Below are 20070 nucleotides of genomic sequence, written 5' to 3'. Positions count from 1 at the left end.
ACTTCGGCAGCATTGGATATTACTGCTGCTCCTTTATACAAACTAATCAAAGAGCTAACCAGCAATGACTCTATAGCCTGCAAAGGGGTTAGGAAGTTAAGTGAGTCACTCTTTGTCAGCCAGGCACATGACACTTGGGAGGCAGGAGGATTTCTGTAAGTTCAAGGCCAGCCTGATCTGTATAGTAAGTTCCAGGACAGCTAAAGCTATATATAGTGAGACCCATATGAGAAAAAACAAGAGCTACCGTCTGTCATCAGTTCACTGGTACAACAGAATTAAAGATTATCAAAGTCTTCGTCACAAGCTTGGCAAATCTTTCTGGCTTCAACAACTGAGAACAAAGATCTCATGAGGTAACAGGATGGGTATAAAATGAAACACTATATCCACTACACGAATTACCAGAAACTTCTGGTTAGAAACCACTTCTTCTTTTCCATTTACACCTCATTTATATGACTGCATATTTTAGTCAGTACAAATAAAAATATGAAGACATCTTGTATAGAAAATGCATAATAATGTAAAAAACAAAAAGCAGTTATTAATCAACCTGAAGTAAAAGATGTATGGTGCATAAAGCACACGGAAAACAAATAACATAAAAATGGAAATGTGTAAAACTCTAATAAATTATCTCCTGTTGAACTGAGTTATTAATATTCATTAAATTTCACCCAAGAAGCAATAACCTAATAGACAGAAGGAAGATGCTAATTTCCCTAGGTCGGTCAGTGATAACAATAAAGCACATTTTAGAAAACTTCATTGTAAAATAAAAAATAAAGTATTTTTTTTTTTTTTTTTAAAGATTTATTTATTTACTTTGTATACAGCATGTATGACCAGAAGAGGGCACCAGATCTCATTACAGATGGTTGTGAGCCACCATGTGGTTGCTGGGAATTGAACTCAGGACCTCTGGAAGAGCAGTCAGTGCTCTTAACCTCTGAGCCATCTCTCCAGCCCCAAAATAAAGTATTTTTTATGTAGGTTAGTATTCTATCACCCAGTTATAAATAAAAGCAAAAGAGTAAAATAAGGCCTTTAACAACGAGATGCTGCTTTCCACAACAGAGAACAGTTTAGAAGCACTAATTACAATAGCAGTCAAAGTATTAAAATGCTAGTAACCATTACATAAATCCCAGCACACTCAAGACGAAAGCTATCTGTAAAATAAGAGTTCAAACATCATTTTCAAAAAATATTCAGTTGTGTGCTTTGAATCAAATCTTAGTCAGATCCATAGAAACAATAGATATTACAATTTTACATGGAGTCATTTTTTTACTGCTGAATGAAATTTAGGCATTAAAGCAAGTAATGCAAGTTTATTTTAACTCTCGACTATACTTAGCTACTTTGTTTACTGACTATGTTAGAGGCCTTCAAACCTTGATTGTACATACCTATATGTAAAAACTGATTTTTTAAACTAAATTTTCTAGCTAGCATATAAAATAATGGGTTTCATTATGACATGTTCATACATATAGATCACTGGTAAAAAATATTTTGAATTAACTCCTCCAAAAGTGATAACCCCACCTCACTCTCTCCACCCACCCTGGTGTAGTCAGTATATTAAAAGCCAATGAAGCTGAATTCCTAGTCTAAATAAAAGCCAGGAAATCTAGTATTTTCTTTGGGTACTACAAAGATCACTGTGTGACTGTACTGTAGAGCACTGAGCTGTATCGCCCCAGGACTCTGCTTTGCCACTTCAGTATTATCTTGTACTTGTATTTTACTATTCCTCAATTACTGCGAGCTATACGCACTTCTATAGAGAAACCAACCACCTTTGTTCCTATACATCACTTAGAGATAAAGGAAGAGGTGAACAGCGGTGTAAGTATACAAACATAATCACACCCAAAGTGGCAAGATTTACTAGTCATTGCTGACTTGAGTGAAAAACATATGGATGCTTCTGGTGTTTCAAAATTACCATATTAAATATGGCCCAAACATTAAAACGATGCTCAAAATTATCATTCATTAGAGAATGTAAATTGAAACCACAATGAGATACAGCACTTCACATCCAGTATTGATTTGGTTATAATTAAAGGCAGAGTGCAACATATGTTAGCAAAGATCTACAAGTTAGACCCACATATGTTGATGGGAAATAAAATGGCACACAATCATTTAGGAAAACAGTTCAGCAACTCCTTGAGATGACAAACACAGAGCTATCGTATTATTTGCCAAGCTTAGCCCTAAGGTACATGCTTAAGAGAACTGGAAACATCTGTCCACATTAAAGCCTGAACCTGAAGCCGGGTGGTAGCGGCCCACACCTTTAATCCCAGCACTTCGGCAGAGGCAGCGGCAGAGGCAGGTGGATCTCTGTGAGTTCATGGCCAGCCTGGTCTACAAAGCAAGTTCCAGAGAGCCAGGGCTATTTCAGAGAGAAACCCTGTCTTGAAAAAGCAAACAACCCCCTCTCCAAAAAAACTGAACCTGAGTTCTTTTCCATTCACAACTGAGATTTTTCCATTAAGAGCCAAAAAGGCAAAACAAAACGTAATGTCCACAAATTGAGTAAAGGATGAACAAAATGTGTCACATCTACATAACGGATATTATCTAGCCTTAAACAGAATGAAGTACTCATACACAACATGGATGTGTCTAAACATATAAAGAGAAAAAATGAAGTCCAAGAATAGATAAACTATGAAACCAGTTTATAATTTGGGTGGACAAATAGCATGTGTCTGAACAGGAAATGAGGAACAAGACTGGAGTTAGGAAATTAAATGCATTCTCAAGAATCAAAGCCAGGTGGAAACTGAGAACTTAAATATTTCCTGAGACTAAAATAAAAATAAAACAAACAAAACTTTCCTGAATTATTCCATACTGAATGGTATATGAAGTGTCTAAAATAGGTAAACCCATAGGTACAAGGTCATGAGCTGTTCCAGAGGTTCATACTGTGGACTTACCCAGTATGCTATAATACTAACAGCCAAGGAAGATTTACCCACTGGTGCAACTATGGCATGACTGGTATAAAGTAGCCAGACATATTACGCTTGGACTTGAGGCCTGCTCCATGAGGGAATTTGTGCCTGTGTGGTGGTCTGAATGAAAATGACCCCAAGCTGGACGGTGGTGGCACATGCCTTTAATCCTAGCACTCGGGAGGCAGAGCCAGGCGGATCTCTTGTGAGTTTGAGGCCAGCCTGGTCTACAAAGTAAGATCCAGGACAGGCACCAAAACACCACAGAGAAACCCTGTCTCGAAAAAAACCACAACAAAAACAATAACAAACAAAAAAAAAAAAAAAGAAAGAAAGAAAGAAAGAAAGAAAAAAAAAAAAGAAAATGACCCCAATAGGCTCATAGGGAGTGGCACTATTAGGAGGTGTGGCCTTGATGGAGTAGGTGTGGCCTTTGGTGGAGGAAGTGTGTTATTGGGGGCGGGCTTTGAGGTTTCAGATGCTCAAACCAGGCCAGGTGGCTCATTCTCTCTGCCTGCTGTCAATGGACAGGGATGCAGAACTCTCAGCTCCTTCTCCAGCAGCATCATGTCTGCCTGCATGCCTCCATGCTTCCCGCCATGATGACAATGGACTAAACCTCTGAACTGTAAGCCAGCCCCAATTAAATGCTTTCCTTTATAAGAGTCATGTGGTTATGGCGTCTCATCACAGCAATAAAATCCTAACAAAGATAGCCTGGTACTGTAAACTGAGTCAAAAGCTCTCGGTTCAGAGGTCACAATGACACAGTGGGGAACCTGCTACTGTTTTGCTCCATCATCACACTGTCAAACTGCCTTCTAAATATTTATGTTTATGTCCATACATCTGAGCTGCTCTCAATCTTGGGCAGACTTCTTTGTGCAGTAGGTAGTAGATACAGAGACTCATTAACTGGTCAAAGTACTGAATAAGTAATTGTTGAGTACTCAGCCCCAAATGGGACACCTATATCAAACTGCCTTACAACTCAAAGATTCAGGAAACATGATCAAAGAGGGGAGAGTGATATAAGACCAGAGGAAGATGGGGAAATGCTGGGAAATGTTGTCTTCAGGACCCACATGGCTGGTGCACTCATAAACTCATAGTAGCTATGATTACCTGTACAAGATCAAGACAGTCAAAACTCCAGCACCACAGGGAGGGCGTGTGAGAGCCCCGCCACTAGCTGGGAAGCTACTAGCAGCTGATGGCTACTAAGGAAGAGAGTCATCTTTCTTTTGGGGTGTGGCCACTGAAAGGCTGTCCATGCTCCAGTGGATGCTCACCCATATGTGTGGGTTAAACCCATGTGTGTATGGGCAGCACTAACCGGAACGATGAGCTACCGAGGAAAAATGAAGGCTATGAAGTTGGGAGGGGGGGCGCAGAGAGGAAAGTGGGGTATACGGAATATACATTGTGGGGCTGCAAGGATAGCTCAATGGTTAAAAGCACTGGCTGATCTTCCAGAGCACCCACCCAGGTTCAATCCCCAGTACCCTCATGGTGGCTCACCATCACCCACAAATCCAGTTCCAGGGGATTTGACACCCTCCTCTGTCCTCTCTGGACACCGAGAACACAGATGGGTGCACAGACATACATGCAAAACACCCATACACATAAAATTAAAAAAAAAAACCACACATAACGAACAGAATGAAATCCTTAAAGAATAAATTAAAACACTGTAAAACTCAGAAGAGCCTAAGTAAGACTTAGGGCCTGAAGGTCAAGGTGGAGGCAATGGGGCATGAAGTTCACAAACTCTCCAGTGGACAGAAGCACCATCCTGAGACTGTATCAGAAATCACCAAACTGCACTTCAGTGAAAGGACTGTATGGCACACGAACTGTTTCAATAAATGGGTAAATTTCTGCAAAAAACTGCAGGCTGTTCACTAAAATCCAAGGTCCACATTCCCAGAACTTCCCAGTTCGATGTTTCTAAGTCTCTTACAGGTGGCACTTGAGAGTGGCTCTCCCTCAGTGTGATCTAAACCCCTTTCCCCTTGGCTCTGGTCTGTGACAATTCTTCTACCTGCTTCCTCCAGAAACACAGTCCTAGCCAACCCGCTCAGACTCACAGTATCCAGTCAGACAAGTTCTTTTAGCTCCTATCAATGGTCAGTTCTCAAACTGAAACGTCATTCTGTATAAAAATCATCTGCAGCTTGTGTTTCCCCTCAGCCTTTGAATTTGTGTCTGAACTAGTTATGTGCTGGCTAAGCTATCTGAGTTCCAGTGGAGTGACAAGGTCTTCTGCTACAGCAGAGGAGCTGGACAATGCCTAACAGAAACAATGACAAAATGAGGCTCACGTTCTCAGTTTTTCCTTTTTGTCATTTAAAAACACGTAAGGAGGCAGAGGCAGGAGGATCTCTGTGAGTTCAAGGCCAGCCTGGTCTCCAAAGTGAGTTCCAGGAAAGGCGCAAAGCTACACAGAGAAACCCTGTCTCGGGGAAAAAAAAAAAGAAAGAAAGAAAGAAATACATTCACTGTGAAGAATTAAAGTAGAAAGATGTTTCTGTCTGATCCTGCCTCAAAAAGTCTATCCCTAATTCTCATTTTTCAGAAGTACCACCATAAATAAACCAGTCAAAGCTGGGTGAGGTGGTGCACACCTTTAATCCCAGTACTCAGGAGGCAGAGGCAGGCGGATCTCTGTGAGTTTGTGTCCATCCTGGTCTGCAGTTCCAGGACAGCCAGAGTTACATAGAGAGATTTTGTCTTTAAAGGAAAAGAAGGGGAGAGGCTTAAAGGTATAAAATGTTATATATAATCTGTAAATTCCAATATTAAAAGTTAATTTCTAGGAGCTAAAGAGATGGCTAGGTGGTTAAAAGCAGTGGCTGCTCTTCCAGAGGATCCAGGTTGGATTCCTAGCACACACGCGGTGATTCACAACCACCTGTAACTCCAGTTAGATGGGAACTGATACCCTATTCTGACTTCCCTGAGCACCAGGCACACATATAGTCCACAGACATCTACATAGGCAAAATACTCATATATGTGAAATAAAACAATTAAATTTTTGAAGTTGCTTCCTACTGCATTAAGTATGTAGCTATAAATACCAAGCAGATCCAGTATTTCAACCAATCTTGCTTTTACTTGAAAATTACAGACCCTGTGAAACATGGTGCTGCACACCTTTAACCCAGCACTTGGAGGCAAAGGCAGAAGGATCTCTTGAGTTCCAGGCCATCCTGGGCTACATACTAAATGACAGTATTTTTTAATTTTAGAGCTAGGTTACCAGTTGTCTGCAAAAATAAAATTACAATTTTAATATAACTAGGCTTATTTGCAGCTGAGTAGAAAGTATCTTGAATAAATTATGAGGACTGCTGGCTTGTAGCTTCTCCACTTTTAATTTCTGGCTAAGAAAGACTTGGCTTTCATTTATCATAGCAGCTTAATTGCTCATCTAGCACTCCTCTTGAGTCATGTATCATCCTAAAACAGTTCTAATAAATGTGTTCTCTAAAGGCAAACAATCTAGTCTCACAAAGTCATTCAATTGGATTAACAACATCACACTTTGGCAATTATTTGAAACTGAGTTTTGTTTTTTTAAAAAATACGTATTTTTTGATGACAAGCATGAGTCATCAAGCCAGCTGCTGAACAGCCTAGGTTGTTTTGAGAGGGCAAGACCTGGGAGGGGGTCTTTGGCCCAAGTCCATTGCTGCATTAGTAACATCCAACCTGAACTTGGCCTTGGTAGGCTTGCAGTGGGCATCTGTTAATTAGCAGGTGAATGAACAGTCGAAGCACACTTCAGAACTCGTCCACGAGGAGAACTGCACACAGGACTTCACTATCCTGAAGACTTTCTGGTGCTGTCTAAAACAGTGGTATGCTTTTAAACAGGGACTGTGTAACTAGCAATGTCCCCAGAGGCCTTCACACAATGCCCTGGAACACTGTTCCGTCTCTTCTCTTCAGCTCCTTCAGCGTTGCTGTACGTGAGCAACCACTCTTACCTGGGGCACTAACACCCTCTAAGAGCATGATCCTCTAAGACGAGGAACTGTGTAGGACACTCTGACATCACAGGCACAGCTTTCCCAGGCGACTCCAACTTGTCTTTCTGCCCTCAGTCTCCCATCTCCCGACTCTGTTTTCAAGCCACACTCAACTCTTGCACTCTTCCCGTGTTCACAGCCCTGTTGCCTTTGTTCACGGTGTTCTCTCTGAAATGCTCTTCCGTGTGCTCTTGAAAGCCTAGTCAACTGTTCCCCATGTGTATTTCTCCCCACCATACACACTGGAAGTAGCTGCTCTGACGGCCCCTTTAAATGATGCTATCCCCAGGACAGGGAATTTGACACTCATCTTGGGCTCTTCACCATCCCAGCACAAGTGTCTGTCATATCATACAGCCAGGTGAGGGTTTTGTTAAATGCAAGCCACTTGTCCAGATGCTTGGGGAGGAGGGCAGATAAAAACAAAATTAAGATACATATTGCTTTCTTGTTCCTGATTTACAGAATCTTTATTTTAAAGTCCAGGACCTTTTAAAAAGGATTCTCAGAAAACCAAATGATTTCTTTAAATCTTTTGGGGACATAATCTTGATTATCGCATAACCTGAAAATAAAAAGGGAGAGAGGAAGCAACAGTTCTAAGATCAGAACCTACTTTACTTCGTAAGGAGTACTCCTGTACTCTAATGAGGACAATGAAAGTACTAATACTGGTGGGAATTACTCAGTTACTCCATGCTTATCAGAGGTCAGGACCCTCCTTAGTGCTTACCTTGCAATTATGCATCTGGTCTTTACAAAACACATTGTTAATTTGCAAATGTGGTTGCAGGCCAGCAGGAGGCATCAATTCAAAAACCATCTTATTCTAAATTCTGCATAGCCAGGCTGCCTGCCACACAATCCTCAGAGAAGCACTCTTTGATGAAGAGGAGAATGATGAGAAAAAAACCCTGCATTTGTTTACTGTCTCTCACATCTTTCAACGCTTCTGTCTCATGCTTTCCTGGAAGGAAGTATGAGAAAAGGTAAAGAAGGCCAAGTTCAGTCTTGCTCCTTTTTGAAAAGGCACACACATCTTTGAAGAATACAGCAACACAGAAAGAATACTGCGTGTGTGTGTACACGTAAGTATACACATTTTACACATTCCTATCCTTTAGAACACTGCTTCAGTGAATGCCAGTAGGTCTCTAAATGACATAAACTTTTCTCTCTGGCATACAGATCATCTTAGACTCACTGCACACAACAGCAGTAGGTAGCTGTTTACTACCTATCTCAAGTTTGGAACTTTTAAGAACATTCTTGTCCTATAAACTTCATCCTGACTCTCTAGCTATTGGTTAACCTAGGACTGAACTCAATATTACTTCTGGGGAGGGGCCTGGCGCTCCCAAGATTGGATCAGGGGTCAATACAAATGCTGTGACATGGGTTCTCTCAACTGCCAGACACGTTCCCAGCCAGCACAACCAAGCTCACTCCACATGCCAATCAAGTATCAGAGAAAGCAAATGCTGCCCTGAGAAAGCCAAGGCTGAAGATGGCAAGAACTAGATGGCATGTGAGACCTGGAGGAATGCTTGCTTGAAGATCTTATCTAGCCTGAAAAGCAATTCATTTTCTCCTTTGATTTAAGGCAGTTTCTGTTTCTGACAAAAGAAATCATTATTTATTGTGTCATCATGAATCAAACAATGGGAAGCAATATACACCTTTATTAATTTTTAGAAGCTCATTAAACTCAATTTTACATTATTGAGTTTTCAAGAAGCACAGTAAAAATTTAGACTATACCACTTCTAAATGTATTTTGTTTTATATATAATATAACCATGGGGTAAAAATTATAAGAAAAAAATATGAGGTCAATAAAACAGTAAAAACCAGAAACAGACTCAATTGTAAACAAAAATATGATACATAATACATTAATTCACTGGAAATGGAAACTATTCAATAAATTATTCTAGAATCTTGCAAAAAATAATGACACCAAATCTCACCCCCAATGTATTCTACTTCAAAGTTTTAAATGTCAAAAAAGAGAAAAGGAAAGAAGAACATAGAAGAATCAGAGGAACAAACATAACTATTTTCTAATTAATTTTATTTTTTAGTGTGTGTTTGCCTGTATATATGCAGAAAGGGGCACAGGATCCCCTGGAACTGGAGTGATAAAGGGTTGTGAGCCACCATGTGGTACTGAGAATTGCATCCCATTCCTCAGCATGAGTAACAAATTCTTTCTTTTAACTGCTAAGCCATCTCTCCAGCCCCAGATAACTATCTTCAAAATGTTTTTTTTATCACTGCAAATGTCTGGGATCTAACCCAGTTGTACCACTGAGACACATCACACCCCTAAATAACTATTTAGCTGATCTCAAGGTAGGGAAAGGACTTCCTGAATAAAATAGCCAAGGCAGAAAAGATGGCAGATTAAACAGACAATGAAAGAAAAGCCATCACAGAAAGGCTTAAGAAAATCTACACTTCCCAAAACAGTACCAACAAAATTAGGACCCAATATGTTTCAAGAGACATGACGGACTGGATTACTACTAACACATTCAGGTTTCACATGTCAACATTTCAGCCAATGACAGGCTGCATGTAACAGTAAAAGCCATCTCATGATTACCACAAATGGGAAACTTCCTCTCGCTCAATGGTCATACCTATCACAGTGCCACAGGGCAGTGCACTGGCTGCCTGTGTGTAGTGATGTCAATGGAAACAAACTGTAAGAGCACAGCACTCACCATTATACACAGCCTAACACTTGATGATAAGGAAGTATACTAGTTTATATGCTTACTAAATTATACTACTTTCTAACCAGTTGAATATACACCTACACATACACAAAATAAGAGAATGAGAACAGCCTTAGGTAGGTCCTTTAACAGACATTAAAGACAAGGTAGTTCTGTCACAGGAGATGGCAGCTCTACTTTTTATGAGCCCCAAAGATCTTCCAAAGAGACAAGATGTGGAGGAGGAAGATGGTGATATTTTTATTTGCTTTACATACCAACAACAGTTTCCCTTCTCTCCTCTCCTCCATTCCCTCCCCCCACCTCCTTTCTACCCACTGCTCCATCCACTTCTCAGAAAGGAGCAGGCCTCCCATGGGACTCAACAAAGCATGGCATATCAAGTTGAGGCAGGACCAAGCTCCTCCCCCTTGCATCAAGGCTGAGCGAGGAATCCCACCATAGGAAATAGGTTCCAAAAAGCCAGCCCATGTGCCAGGGATAGATCTTGATCCCTCTACCAGCGGCCCCACAAACACACCAAGCTACACAACTGTCACCCACATGCAGAGGGCCTAGGTTGGTCCCATGCAGGTTCCCTAGCTGTCGGTCCAGAGTCCATGAGCTCCCACGAGCTCAGAGCTCAGGTCGGCTGTTTCTGTGGGTTTCCCCATCATGATCTTGACCCCACCTTGCTTTTATAATACTTCCTCCCTCTCTTCAGTTGGACTCCAGGAGCTCAGCCCAGTGCTTAGCTGTGGATCTCTGCATCTGCTTCCATCAGTTACCAGATGAAGGCTCTATGATGACAATTAGGGTGGTCTTCAATCTGATACAGGGAAGGCCAGTTCAGGCACCCTCTCCACTATTGCTAGGAGTCTTAGCTGGGGCCGTCCTTGCAGATTCCTGGGAATTTCCCTGGAACCAGGTTTCTCCCTAACCTCATAATGGCCCCCTCTATCAAGATGTCTCTTTCATTGCTCTCCCTCTCCGTCCCTCCCTCAACGTGACCATCCCAATCCCTCATGTTCCCATCCCCCCTCTATCCTCTCCTACCCCCAGTTCACCCAGGAGATCTCATCTATCTCCCCTTCCCAGGGCAATCCATGCAACCCTGTTAGGGTCCTCCTTGTTACCTAGTTTCTCTAGGGCTGTGGATTGTGGCCTGGTTAGGAAGATGGTGATATTAATGATCCTGACTATGAAGGGCTTAGCTAATGTGTGTGTTTATTTCTTGGTTTTTAAGTAAACTAGCTTAAAATGCTGTGAAAAAATCTACATAGACTAAAGATGGGTTAATTTTCAGTGAAGAAAGCCATTTTTAAAGTGATTTGCATACAGCTGAGTGTAGTTTGTAGCCTACATACATGATCTGGTGTGGCTGTGGCCTTTGTTCTGTGAGATGCTTCAAAGTCTTATTAGGAATGTCTGGTTCCCTATGAAACCCTACTAGACCCAGGTTTACCAAAAAATTTGGGTAGAAATTGGGTTAATGACCTTCATCCTTTATAAAATCAGGAGTGTTGATAAAAGAAGTAAACTTTTAACTAAACTAAGCTAATTTAGTCAAAAACCAAGAAATAAACACCCATACTAGTCCATCTTGCACCTGCCCATGGTCCTCATTAACTGTTTTCCCTGACTCCACTTAAGACAAATTGTGTCAGCTAAACTTAAGCAAGCTGTGTTAGATGGGAACATGGAACATCACTGTACATTGATCTAAATACCATTTACAATATGGCATCAATAAATGTATCAGAGATGTACCCCCCCCCCCAAGAAAGACTACGGTAATGTTTGGTGCTCGCTCACTCACCCAAAGCAACTTTGGGTCCTATAAACTCCATGCATGGTGTGTGATCGAAATAGACACTACTTATTTATTTATTTAATCCATTACACTTCTACAGTGCTTTTTTATTTTGGCTATGCTTAGACCCAGAAGCACCTGCTAGTGTGGTGCAATTATCGACAGTATTCATTACAGTAGCATGTTATACTGGTTCGCAGCCTGGGAGCAGTAAGTGGTACCATAAGGACCAGGCGTGTATATGCTACACCAGCCAAGTTTGTGTAAGTAGATCCTAAAATATTTTGCACAATGACAAATCCGCCTCCTGACACATTTCTCAAAATGTATCCCCGTAGTTAAGTGATACACAACTGTTCATAAAGATTATATGGTGATCTATTACATGGAGGAGAGACAGAATTGCCAACCTTCACCCTTGCTCATGACACACTCATGTGTGCCTGTGCGTGTGTACACGCACACACACAATTCTGAAAATAAATAAAAGGGAACCCTACAGGAAGTACATTACTTTGCTTATTGCTGTGACCAAATCCCTGGCAATAGGAACTTCAGGAGAGAGGTTTACTTTGGTCCTGTCTAGGGAAGGCAGCCCATTCTGGTGGGAAGGCAGGGCTGGGGGTGGCCTCTGGCCATGGGGAGCCTGGAGCAGTTGCTTGCTCACACTTGAGCAGAGAAAGGGGAACGCTGGTGCACACCTGGCTTTCTCCTCTGCTTCAGTTGGCCCCACCCCGGCCTATGAGATGGTGCTGTCCACTTCAGATGTCCACTTCTGTCTGCCTTAGTTAATCCTCTCTGGAAAAGTGTGATTCTAAATCCTGACAAATTGATAATAAGTATCAATTTCTATCCTAGTTAGGGTTACTATTTCTATGATGAAATGCCTTGGCCAAAAGCAAGTTGGGAAGGAAAGGGTTTATCTGACTTACACTTCTACATCATAGTCTAACACTGAAGGAAGTCAGGACAGGAACTAAAGCAGGGCAGGAACCTGGAGGCAGGAGCTGAGGCAGAGGCCGTGGAGGGTGCTGTTTATTGGCTTGCTCCCCATGGCTTGCTCAGTATGCTTTCTTCTAGAACCCAGGACCACCAGCCCAGGAGCGACCTCACCCACATGGACTGGGCCCTCCATCATCAATCACTAATTACAAAAATGCTCTATAGGCATGCCTGAAGCCCGATCTTCTTTAATTGGGGCTCCCTTTTCTATGATGACTTTAGCTTGTGTCAAGTTGACATAAAACTACCCAGTACAAGAAAGTTACAGATATGTGAGTATATTTAAGAAACAGTCATAAAACTCTAATTCATGACACAGTAGGGCTTTACGTTTCATCATGACAAATGAGCTACATTCATAGAAACCTCAAAACTTAATGGAATCAAAGCCACTGCTAGTAATTCTAATAATATTTGTCCACTTTGCTTACTGCTAATGACAGGAATGATATGAAATCAATACTCTGATTCATACTTTAGTATTTCACAACTTTATAAATTCAGTTCCGAACTGAAATAAGGATGATTTCCTACGAGGGAACAAAATTTAAGTAGTATCAGCACTGTGGCAATGCATTATGGAAATATCGCCTACATTCTAAAAGAACAGAATTTTTGCTGGACCTCACAAAGTTAATACACCTTGAAGTCACTTACGACTACTAGCCTACTGTGTACTCAGCCTGTTTGTTTAACGTGCCTTTAAGAGAACAAAGCAACAACCAACTTTACTTGCCCTGGATTTCTCATGTAATCAACCTTTACAACTTAAGCTAATGTATAACTGTAACCCCCCCCCCCACCTTCTTTATTTTTTTAAAGACAGGATCTCTCTACATAGCCCTGGCTCTCATGGAAGTCACTATATAGACCAGGATAGCTTCAAACTTACAGAGATCTTCCTGCCTCTGGAGTGCTGGAATTAAAGGTGTGCACCATTCCTGGCTCCTAGAGTAATGTCTGTGTATTCTAATGATTGTTTGCTGAAAAAAGCAAAAACAGAGGTTGAAAGCAATCTTATAAAATAAATATCCATTATAAATATTGATTGCAACATACAGATATTGCTTGATAAACAATGATGTTTGTAATACTATTTGTTATCTGAATCAGCTGGGGTCAGTGACATAATCCCATGTAAAAATGTGTTAAAGATTTCTTTAAAGTGTCCCTCATTCCTTCCCCATGTGATGCTTTCTGTGCTGTTCAATAAAAGAGAGCAACGTCCTCTGTTAGGGAGAGAGACACGGGGACAGATTCACAAGAGCGCCTTCAGGCAGGCACAGATCCAGGCTCACACAACAGACAGGGACATGCAGAGTGAAGCAGAGAATTCAAATCTGGGCTCACTCCCGGTTAGATGAGACTAGTAGGAAATGCTTTGATTTCTTTCCCTAATATGACACCGACGCATCTGAGGAGACTCAGTTTATTATAATGTGCTGAAATGACTGCATGGTACCACTAAAACTAGAACAGCTTCTCTTTGCTTCAAGCTGACTCAATGAGTCACTTATCAGATTATTATTAAAATAGAATCTATAAAGCCATGTAGTATTACTGCGATGATCTGAGAAAGACACAGGCTTCCACGGTGTTCAAGTGCCTGTTCTATCCTGCTTAATATATTGACTGTGTAGGGTCCACTTATACTGTAATCACATACATTTGTATATGCTGGATTGTGTGTGTGTGTGTGTGTGTGTGTGTTAGATCATCAACTATAAATAAAATACAAACACAAGTAAATAAGTTAAACTTTAAAATTTAGAATGTAGAACCTACATTGGGCTCCAGGAATTAAAGGTAAATTATGTTAAATTTATGTAACTCTCACAAAAGGGAAGTGTCAATTGAGTTTTTATTAATCTCACTGCTGTTTCCAATCCAAACAAAGTTTCTCTGAAGCCAGTAGCATGTTGGAAATTTGGTATCTTTCCACAACATGAGAACCACATCTCAGAAACCTGCCATTACTGGCTCTTCAGAGTGCTTCTCTTGAGCAGTGTACACCAGGCCAAACTAATTCTCCTTGTGAGAGTAAAGACAGATCAGGTCGTGGCTGGATGCAGTACATGCTGTCCTTGGTCATGCCTGATTTTCATAGCTGATATAAGAAGTACAATTTCAATATTAATGAAATTAATGAAAACAGCTTCTTTGTCAAAAAGGTTTAATTTCTTGTCCAAATCACTCTACAGTAACCTTCAATGTGGTTTGCAGTCAGGTCCCACAACTTATTTCACAGGGTTAGTGTGGATCAAAGAAGAAGTTTTAGTAAGCCGGTGAACACACTAAACAACTCTGCAAAATGTATTTTTGAACTGTTTCATTAAATATAAATTGAGGATATAGAAAACTCTGTCAGGTTGTCTATTTAAAAAAAGGAGGGAATAAACCAACTATTTAAGTGAAAAATACTACTTAGACCTCCATATATTAAAAATTAGATTTCCTAGTACAAAGATCTTTTCTGCCTGATACACATGTGTCCAGCAATGTGAAAATTAGCCTGAGCCCACAGGATTATACAATAATTAAAGTATAAAGTTTTTTATTTTCTTTCTTAAAAAAGAAAGAAAGAAAGCATAACTGAACATGATAATGCCTGTAATTCTAGCATTTGGGAGGCAGAGGAAAAACAAAACAAAACAAAACAAAACAGAAGTTCCAGGCCTTCCTCTGAGAGGGGTGGGTGGGACAAGAGAGGGAGACAGGGAGGGAAGGGGAGGGGGGGAATATATGAAGGAAAGAAGGAAGGAAGGGAGGGAGGGAGGAACGGAAGGAGGGAGGGAGGGAAGGAGAGTGTGAGCCTACAGAATAGGAGAAAATACTTGCAAACCATGTAAAAGACTTACATCTAGAATACAGAGAACTCTTACAACTCAAAGTAGACAAGTAGACAAGAGAATCTATTTTTTTTTTTTTTTTTTTTTTTGGGTTTTTCGAGACAGGGTTTCTCTGTGTAGCTTTGCGCCTTTCCTGGAACTCACTTGGTAGCCCAGGCTGGCCTCGAACTCACAGAGATCCACCTGGCTCTGCCTCCCGAGTGCTGGGATTAAAGGCGTGCGCCACCACCGCCCGGTGAGAATCTATTTTTAAAATGAGCAAAGAATCTAAAAATTTTCAAAAGAATATACATATATGACCGTTGAGAACATGAGAAATGCTCAATACCATTAGTTACTAGAATAATACAGGCTAGATCATAAGACTACTTTATATATGCGACAGCATAGCAATTTTTTGTTTTAAGTCAGGGTCTCCTTATGTAGCCCTGGGTGGCTTATAACTTGCTATATATAGACCAGGTTGGCATCAAACTCATAAAGATTTGCCTGCCTCTGCCTCCTGTGTGTTGAAAGTAAAAGAGGAATTTTTTTTAAAGATTTATTTATTTATTTATTTATTATGTATACAGTGTTCTATTTGCATGTGTCCTTGCAGGCCAGAAGAGAGCACCAGATCTCATTACAGGTGGTTGTGAGCCACCATGTGGTTGCTGGGAATTGAACTCAGGACCTCTGGAAGAACAGCCAGTGCTCTTAACCGCTGAGCCATCTCTCCAGTCCAAAAGAGGAATTTTTAAAGCATGGAAAATAATGTGTTAGGGACATATGAAGAAACAAAAACCTTTGTCCCTTAGTGCTAAGAGTTAAAACCAAATGGCTTTAGCAAACAGATTTGTGGCCTCTCATCCTGAGGTAGCTGCCCACACAAAAATCAAAGGAAATGTTCACATAATAACTTGTATATAAATGTTCATAGAAGCTAACAGACCAAAGGTGGGAACAGCCCAAATGTCTGTCCACTGACTGAAGAAAAATAAAGTATATTTATAGTAAAATGTTATTTGGCAATAAAAAATGCTCTAATATGGATCGGTCCTGAAAATACCAACACTAAATCAAAGTAGTCACAAGAGGTTATACAGTAAAATACATAAAATAAGTAAATTCATAAAAAGTAGGTAAGTTGTTGCCAAGAACTGGAGAAGAAACGAGAAACTGCTTAGGAGAGGGCTCCTTCTGGGGCTGAGGGGCACTTTAAAGGAGTGCTCTCAGCAGCCCGTGAGGCCTCTGCACTTAAGAGCAACTGTTGCTCTTGAAAAGGACTTGGTTCAGTACCCAGTACCCACATGATGATTCACAAGCCAATGTCCCTTTCTGACCTCCTTGGGCACTAGGCAAGCATGTGTGTGTGTGTGTGTGTGTGTGTGTGTATGGACATAAACACAAAGTAAAATTTTAAAAAGTCCCTTTTATGGTATGAACCACATTTCAATAAAACTGTTAAGAAAAATAACCAAATAACATTCTACGATTTTTCAACTAGTATGGTTTTCAAAGCAGCCGGTGAACTGACCGTTTTCAGTACGTGTCCTTACTGACAGCCCAGGGCTTCGGTAGAAAAGTCTGCAGTGGTCAGTTGCCTTTGGAGACCCTGGGGCTGACACTACTGTAACTGCCTATTTGTAAAGGCAACTTCATTCCAGGAGGTTTCAGGACAAAAACGTGGGTAGCTCAGTCTTTTAATAATTTTCCCCTGGGGGCTAAAGAGATGGCTCAGCAGTTAAGAACACTGGCTGCTCTTCTAGAGGTTCTGAGTTCAATTCCCAGCAACTACATGGTGGCTCACAACCATTTACAGTGGGATCTGATGCCCTCTTCTGGCATTACATGCCGATAGAGCACTCATATACATAAAATAAAGAAATAAATCTTTGTTTGGTTGGTTGGTTTTTCAAGACAGGGTTTCTCTGTGTAGCTTTGGAGCCTGTCCTAGAACTCACTCTGTAGCCCAGGCTGGCCTCGAACTCACAGAGATCCGCCTGCCTCTGCCTCCCGAGTGCTGGGATTAAAGGCATGCGCCACCACCTTCCGGCTCAGAAATAAATCTTAAAAAAAGAAAAAAAAAGGTGTTTCCCCAAACACTTGGCCCTTTTGAGAAGGACTAAATGTACCACAGTGTTCTGCTTTCTATATTTTGTGTGTCTATTCACCCTTGCCCATATATCTACTTATGCCCTTTCAGATTTCAATTGTAGACCCCCAAAGTATGGTCACCAAACCCCCTTTATACCACAATATCCTAGCTCAAATAAACAATGGACATTTGAATTCAAGAGCATTAGAATGTTAGAACTGTAGAGGTAGCAGCTGTGAATAACTCTACAAGCCTCAAACTGTGAGTGCACTGAGTTAAGCTGGCCTACTCCAGAAACGTATGTTTTCTGATGTTTTTAAGTTTTTTTTTAAAGATTTATTTATTATTATGTATACAGTATTCTGCCTGCGTACCAGAAGAGGGCACCAGATCTCATTACAGATGGTTGTAAGCCACCATGTGGTTGCTGGGAATTGAACTCAGGACCTCTGGAAGAGCAACCAGTGCTCTTAACCTCTGAGCCATCTCTCCAGCCCTTTTTTTTTTTTTTTAAAGATTTATTTATTAGTTTTTAAGTTTTGAGAGACAGGGCCAAACACTTGTTTAAGAAGTTACCTGCTGTGTTTTAAAAATCGGTTTAAGTTATCACACTAATTAAAAGGAACAGCAATAGGAAATTGGTTCAAATAAATAGTAAGGAAAATTCTATTATCATATACCTTATTCAACATCAGTTGGTTTAACTACCTTGTTACCAACAGGAGAAAATAAGTGAACTATAAAATGCTCAGCTAAGGTTGGATATGAATCTTAAATCTGGCCATCAACAACACAATCTTCCAGTCGTCAGCTCGACCCTAAGGTGCATCTACCAAATGGATGGCCTTCAGATGGAGTTTCTCCATTGTACCCATTACATGTAACAGATTTCATTATTTCTGTCTTCCTGAGAATGAAAAAACGACTGTACCCTAGCAATTAAAATTAAAACAGTGGTCTTAGAAGTGCTGACGGCGCAGGATTCTCTAAAGTACGCGGCTGAGGGACTTATGGTCACCTCGTGTTCCATACCTGGAATGCACTGTGCAGTGGCTTCAGTGGTTATGGTTGGAGCAACAGGGGGCTGCTGTTGACTGGAGCTCACTTCAGGCTCTGTGTTAACCGAGGGAGAAAGGGCTACCTCACAAGATGAGACCTGGCTAGGCAAATGGGGCAGGAACTCCTCCGAAGCAACTTGCTCATCCTGTCCAGGCAGCTGAAGGGCAGACAAAGGGATACTGATCTGTTTGTTAGGATGTGATGTGCTCACAGGCATCTGCATGGTCACCTGGTGGGCAGTGCCATGGGCACCAGGGGGTCCTCTGTTTGGTGAAGCCAGAGACACCCTAGCAGTCTTTGGGATGATTGGTCTGGAGATCACAGAGGGGGATGCTGACATACTGTGTGGGTCTAGCTCCGCACTGAGGGCAGATGTTACATGGGGAATCAGTTTAGCAGACCCTACACAGGAGGGACCAGCATGAGTCTGAAGCTTGGGCTTTGCCATCTGTGTCAATGAAAGGGCTGGTCCATCCACTCCTCCAGTCAGCTCTGCATTTGCCACAATGTAATAATCTTCTGGAATCTCTTGCTTGATCTTCTTGATGATGACATCATTACTGCATTCATCAACCATCTGTCCCTGGGAACTTGAATGAATAGAAGATGGGACTATTCCGGGCCTTTTGCGAGCAATGCTTTGAGGCCTCTGGGTTTGGGGTTCAAAGTCACTGTCCTCATCTGTAACAGAAGACTCACAAACCATGTCAAACAGTGTGTTTTCATCTTCGTACTCCTCAACAGCTTCGTCCAGCTCAGAGGGCTCACTGCAGTAAGAGAAGTCACAAGAGTCTCTGGTCCGGTTACAGTCCAGCTTTGCCTTCACAGGTCTCCCGGGGTATCTCTCCACAGGGCTAGTCTGCGTCTCAGAAGGCACCCCAATTATACTGGGACTATCAGAATTAAAACTTCGGTTGTCCTGGAAACAAACCCTCTCTTGGGACCCAGCTCTGCAAGTAGCTGTTAATGGCCAGTGGTAAGCATGACCAGCACTGCAGCCCCACATTGCAGTCAGGTTCCCATGGGAACCTTCAGACAGCAAGTGTTTCAGGTTTGGAATGAGGCTGCAAATAGTCCCATGGCTGTGGGCCCAGCTGACCAATTTGGACAGATTCTCAGATGAGGTATGAAGACAATCCTCCATGTTACAGGATCAGCAGTGTCTTTCCTAAAGGGAAATAATCAAAATGAGAAGCTGTTATTACCCAAGACATTCCCATAGAACCCATCTTTTCCAACCATAATCACTCGGAATAAAAAAAGAAATATACTTCTAAGCTGCATGCAGATACCACCACTGCAGAGGAACAGGAATGGGGACAGCTGACTGTCCACACAGTGTGGGATTTGAAGACAAATCTGTTCATTTCCTTTATTGCTATAACAATTCCTGCAGAGAAGAAAAGAAACAGTGAAGAGAGAGCACTGGGCAGAAGTTGGAGGCATTTCTTCATGGGGCGTTTTCCTTCTGTAGTGACAGGAGGTTCATTTGCTCAGTCCTTCACAAAACGTGCGCACTTCCTACA

At 41.4% G+C, this 20070-nt stretch overlaps 1 protein-coding gene across 3 annotated transcripts in view; it reads right to left on the bottom strand.

The window, feature by feature from the left end:
- Kiaa1958 (KIAA1958 ortholog) overlaps positions 1–19708 on the bottom strand; it is a 69877-nt gene extending 50169 nt beyond the window's left edge. For all 3 annotated transcript variants that reach the window (XM_059254412.1, XM_059254411.1, XM_059254410.1), the window contains exon 1: positions 18518–19708. In XM_059254412.1, coding sequence (XP_059110395.1) covers positions 18518–19688 — 1171 coding nt within the window. In that variant the 5' untranslated portion in view covers positions 19689–19708. The remainder of the gene's footprint in view (positions 1–18517) is intronic.
- Positions 19709–20070: the final 362 nt, after the last annotated feature.

The sequence above is a fragment of the Peromyscus eremicus genome, chromosome 2, assembly GCF_949786415.1.
Source record: "Peromyscus eremicus chromosome 2, PerEre_H2_v1, whole genome shotgun sequence".
In the NCBI taxonomy this organism is placed as follows: domain Eukaryota; kingdom Metazoa; phylum Chordata; class Mammalia; order Rodentia; family Cricetidae; genus Peromyscus; species Peromyscus eremicus.
Note: the sequence above shows the minus strand (reverse complement) of the source record. Positions and strands in the feature narration are given on the sequence as shown.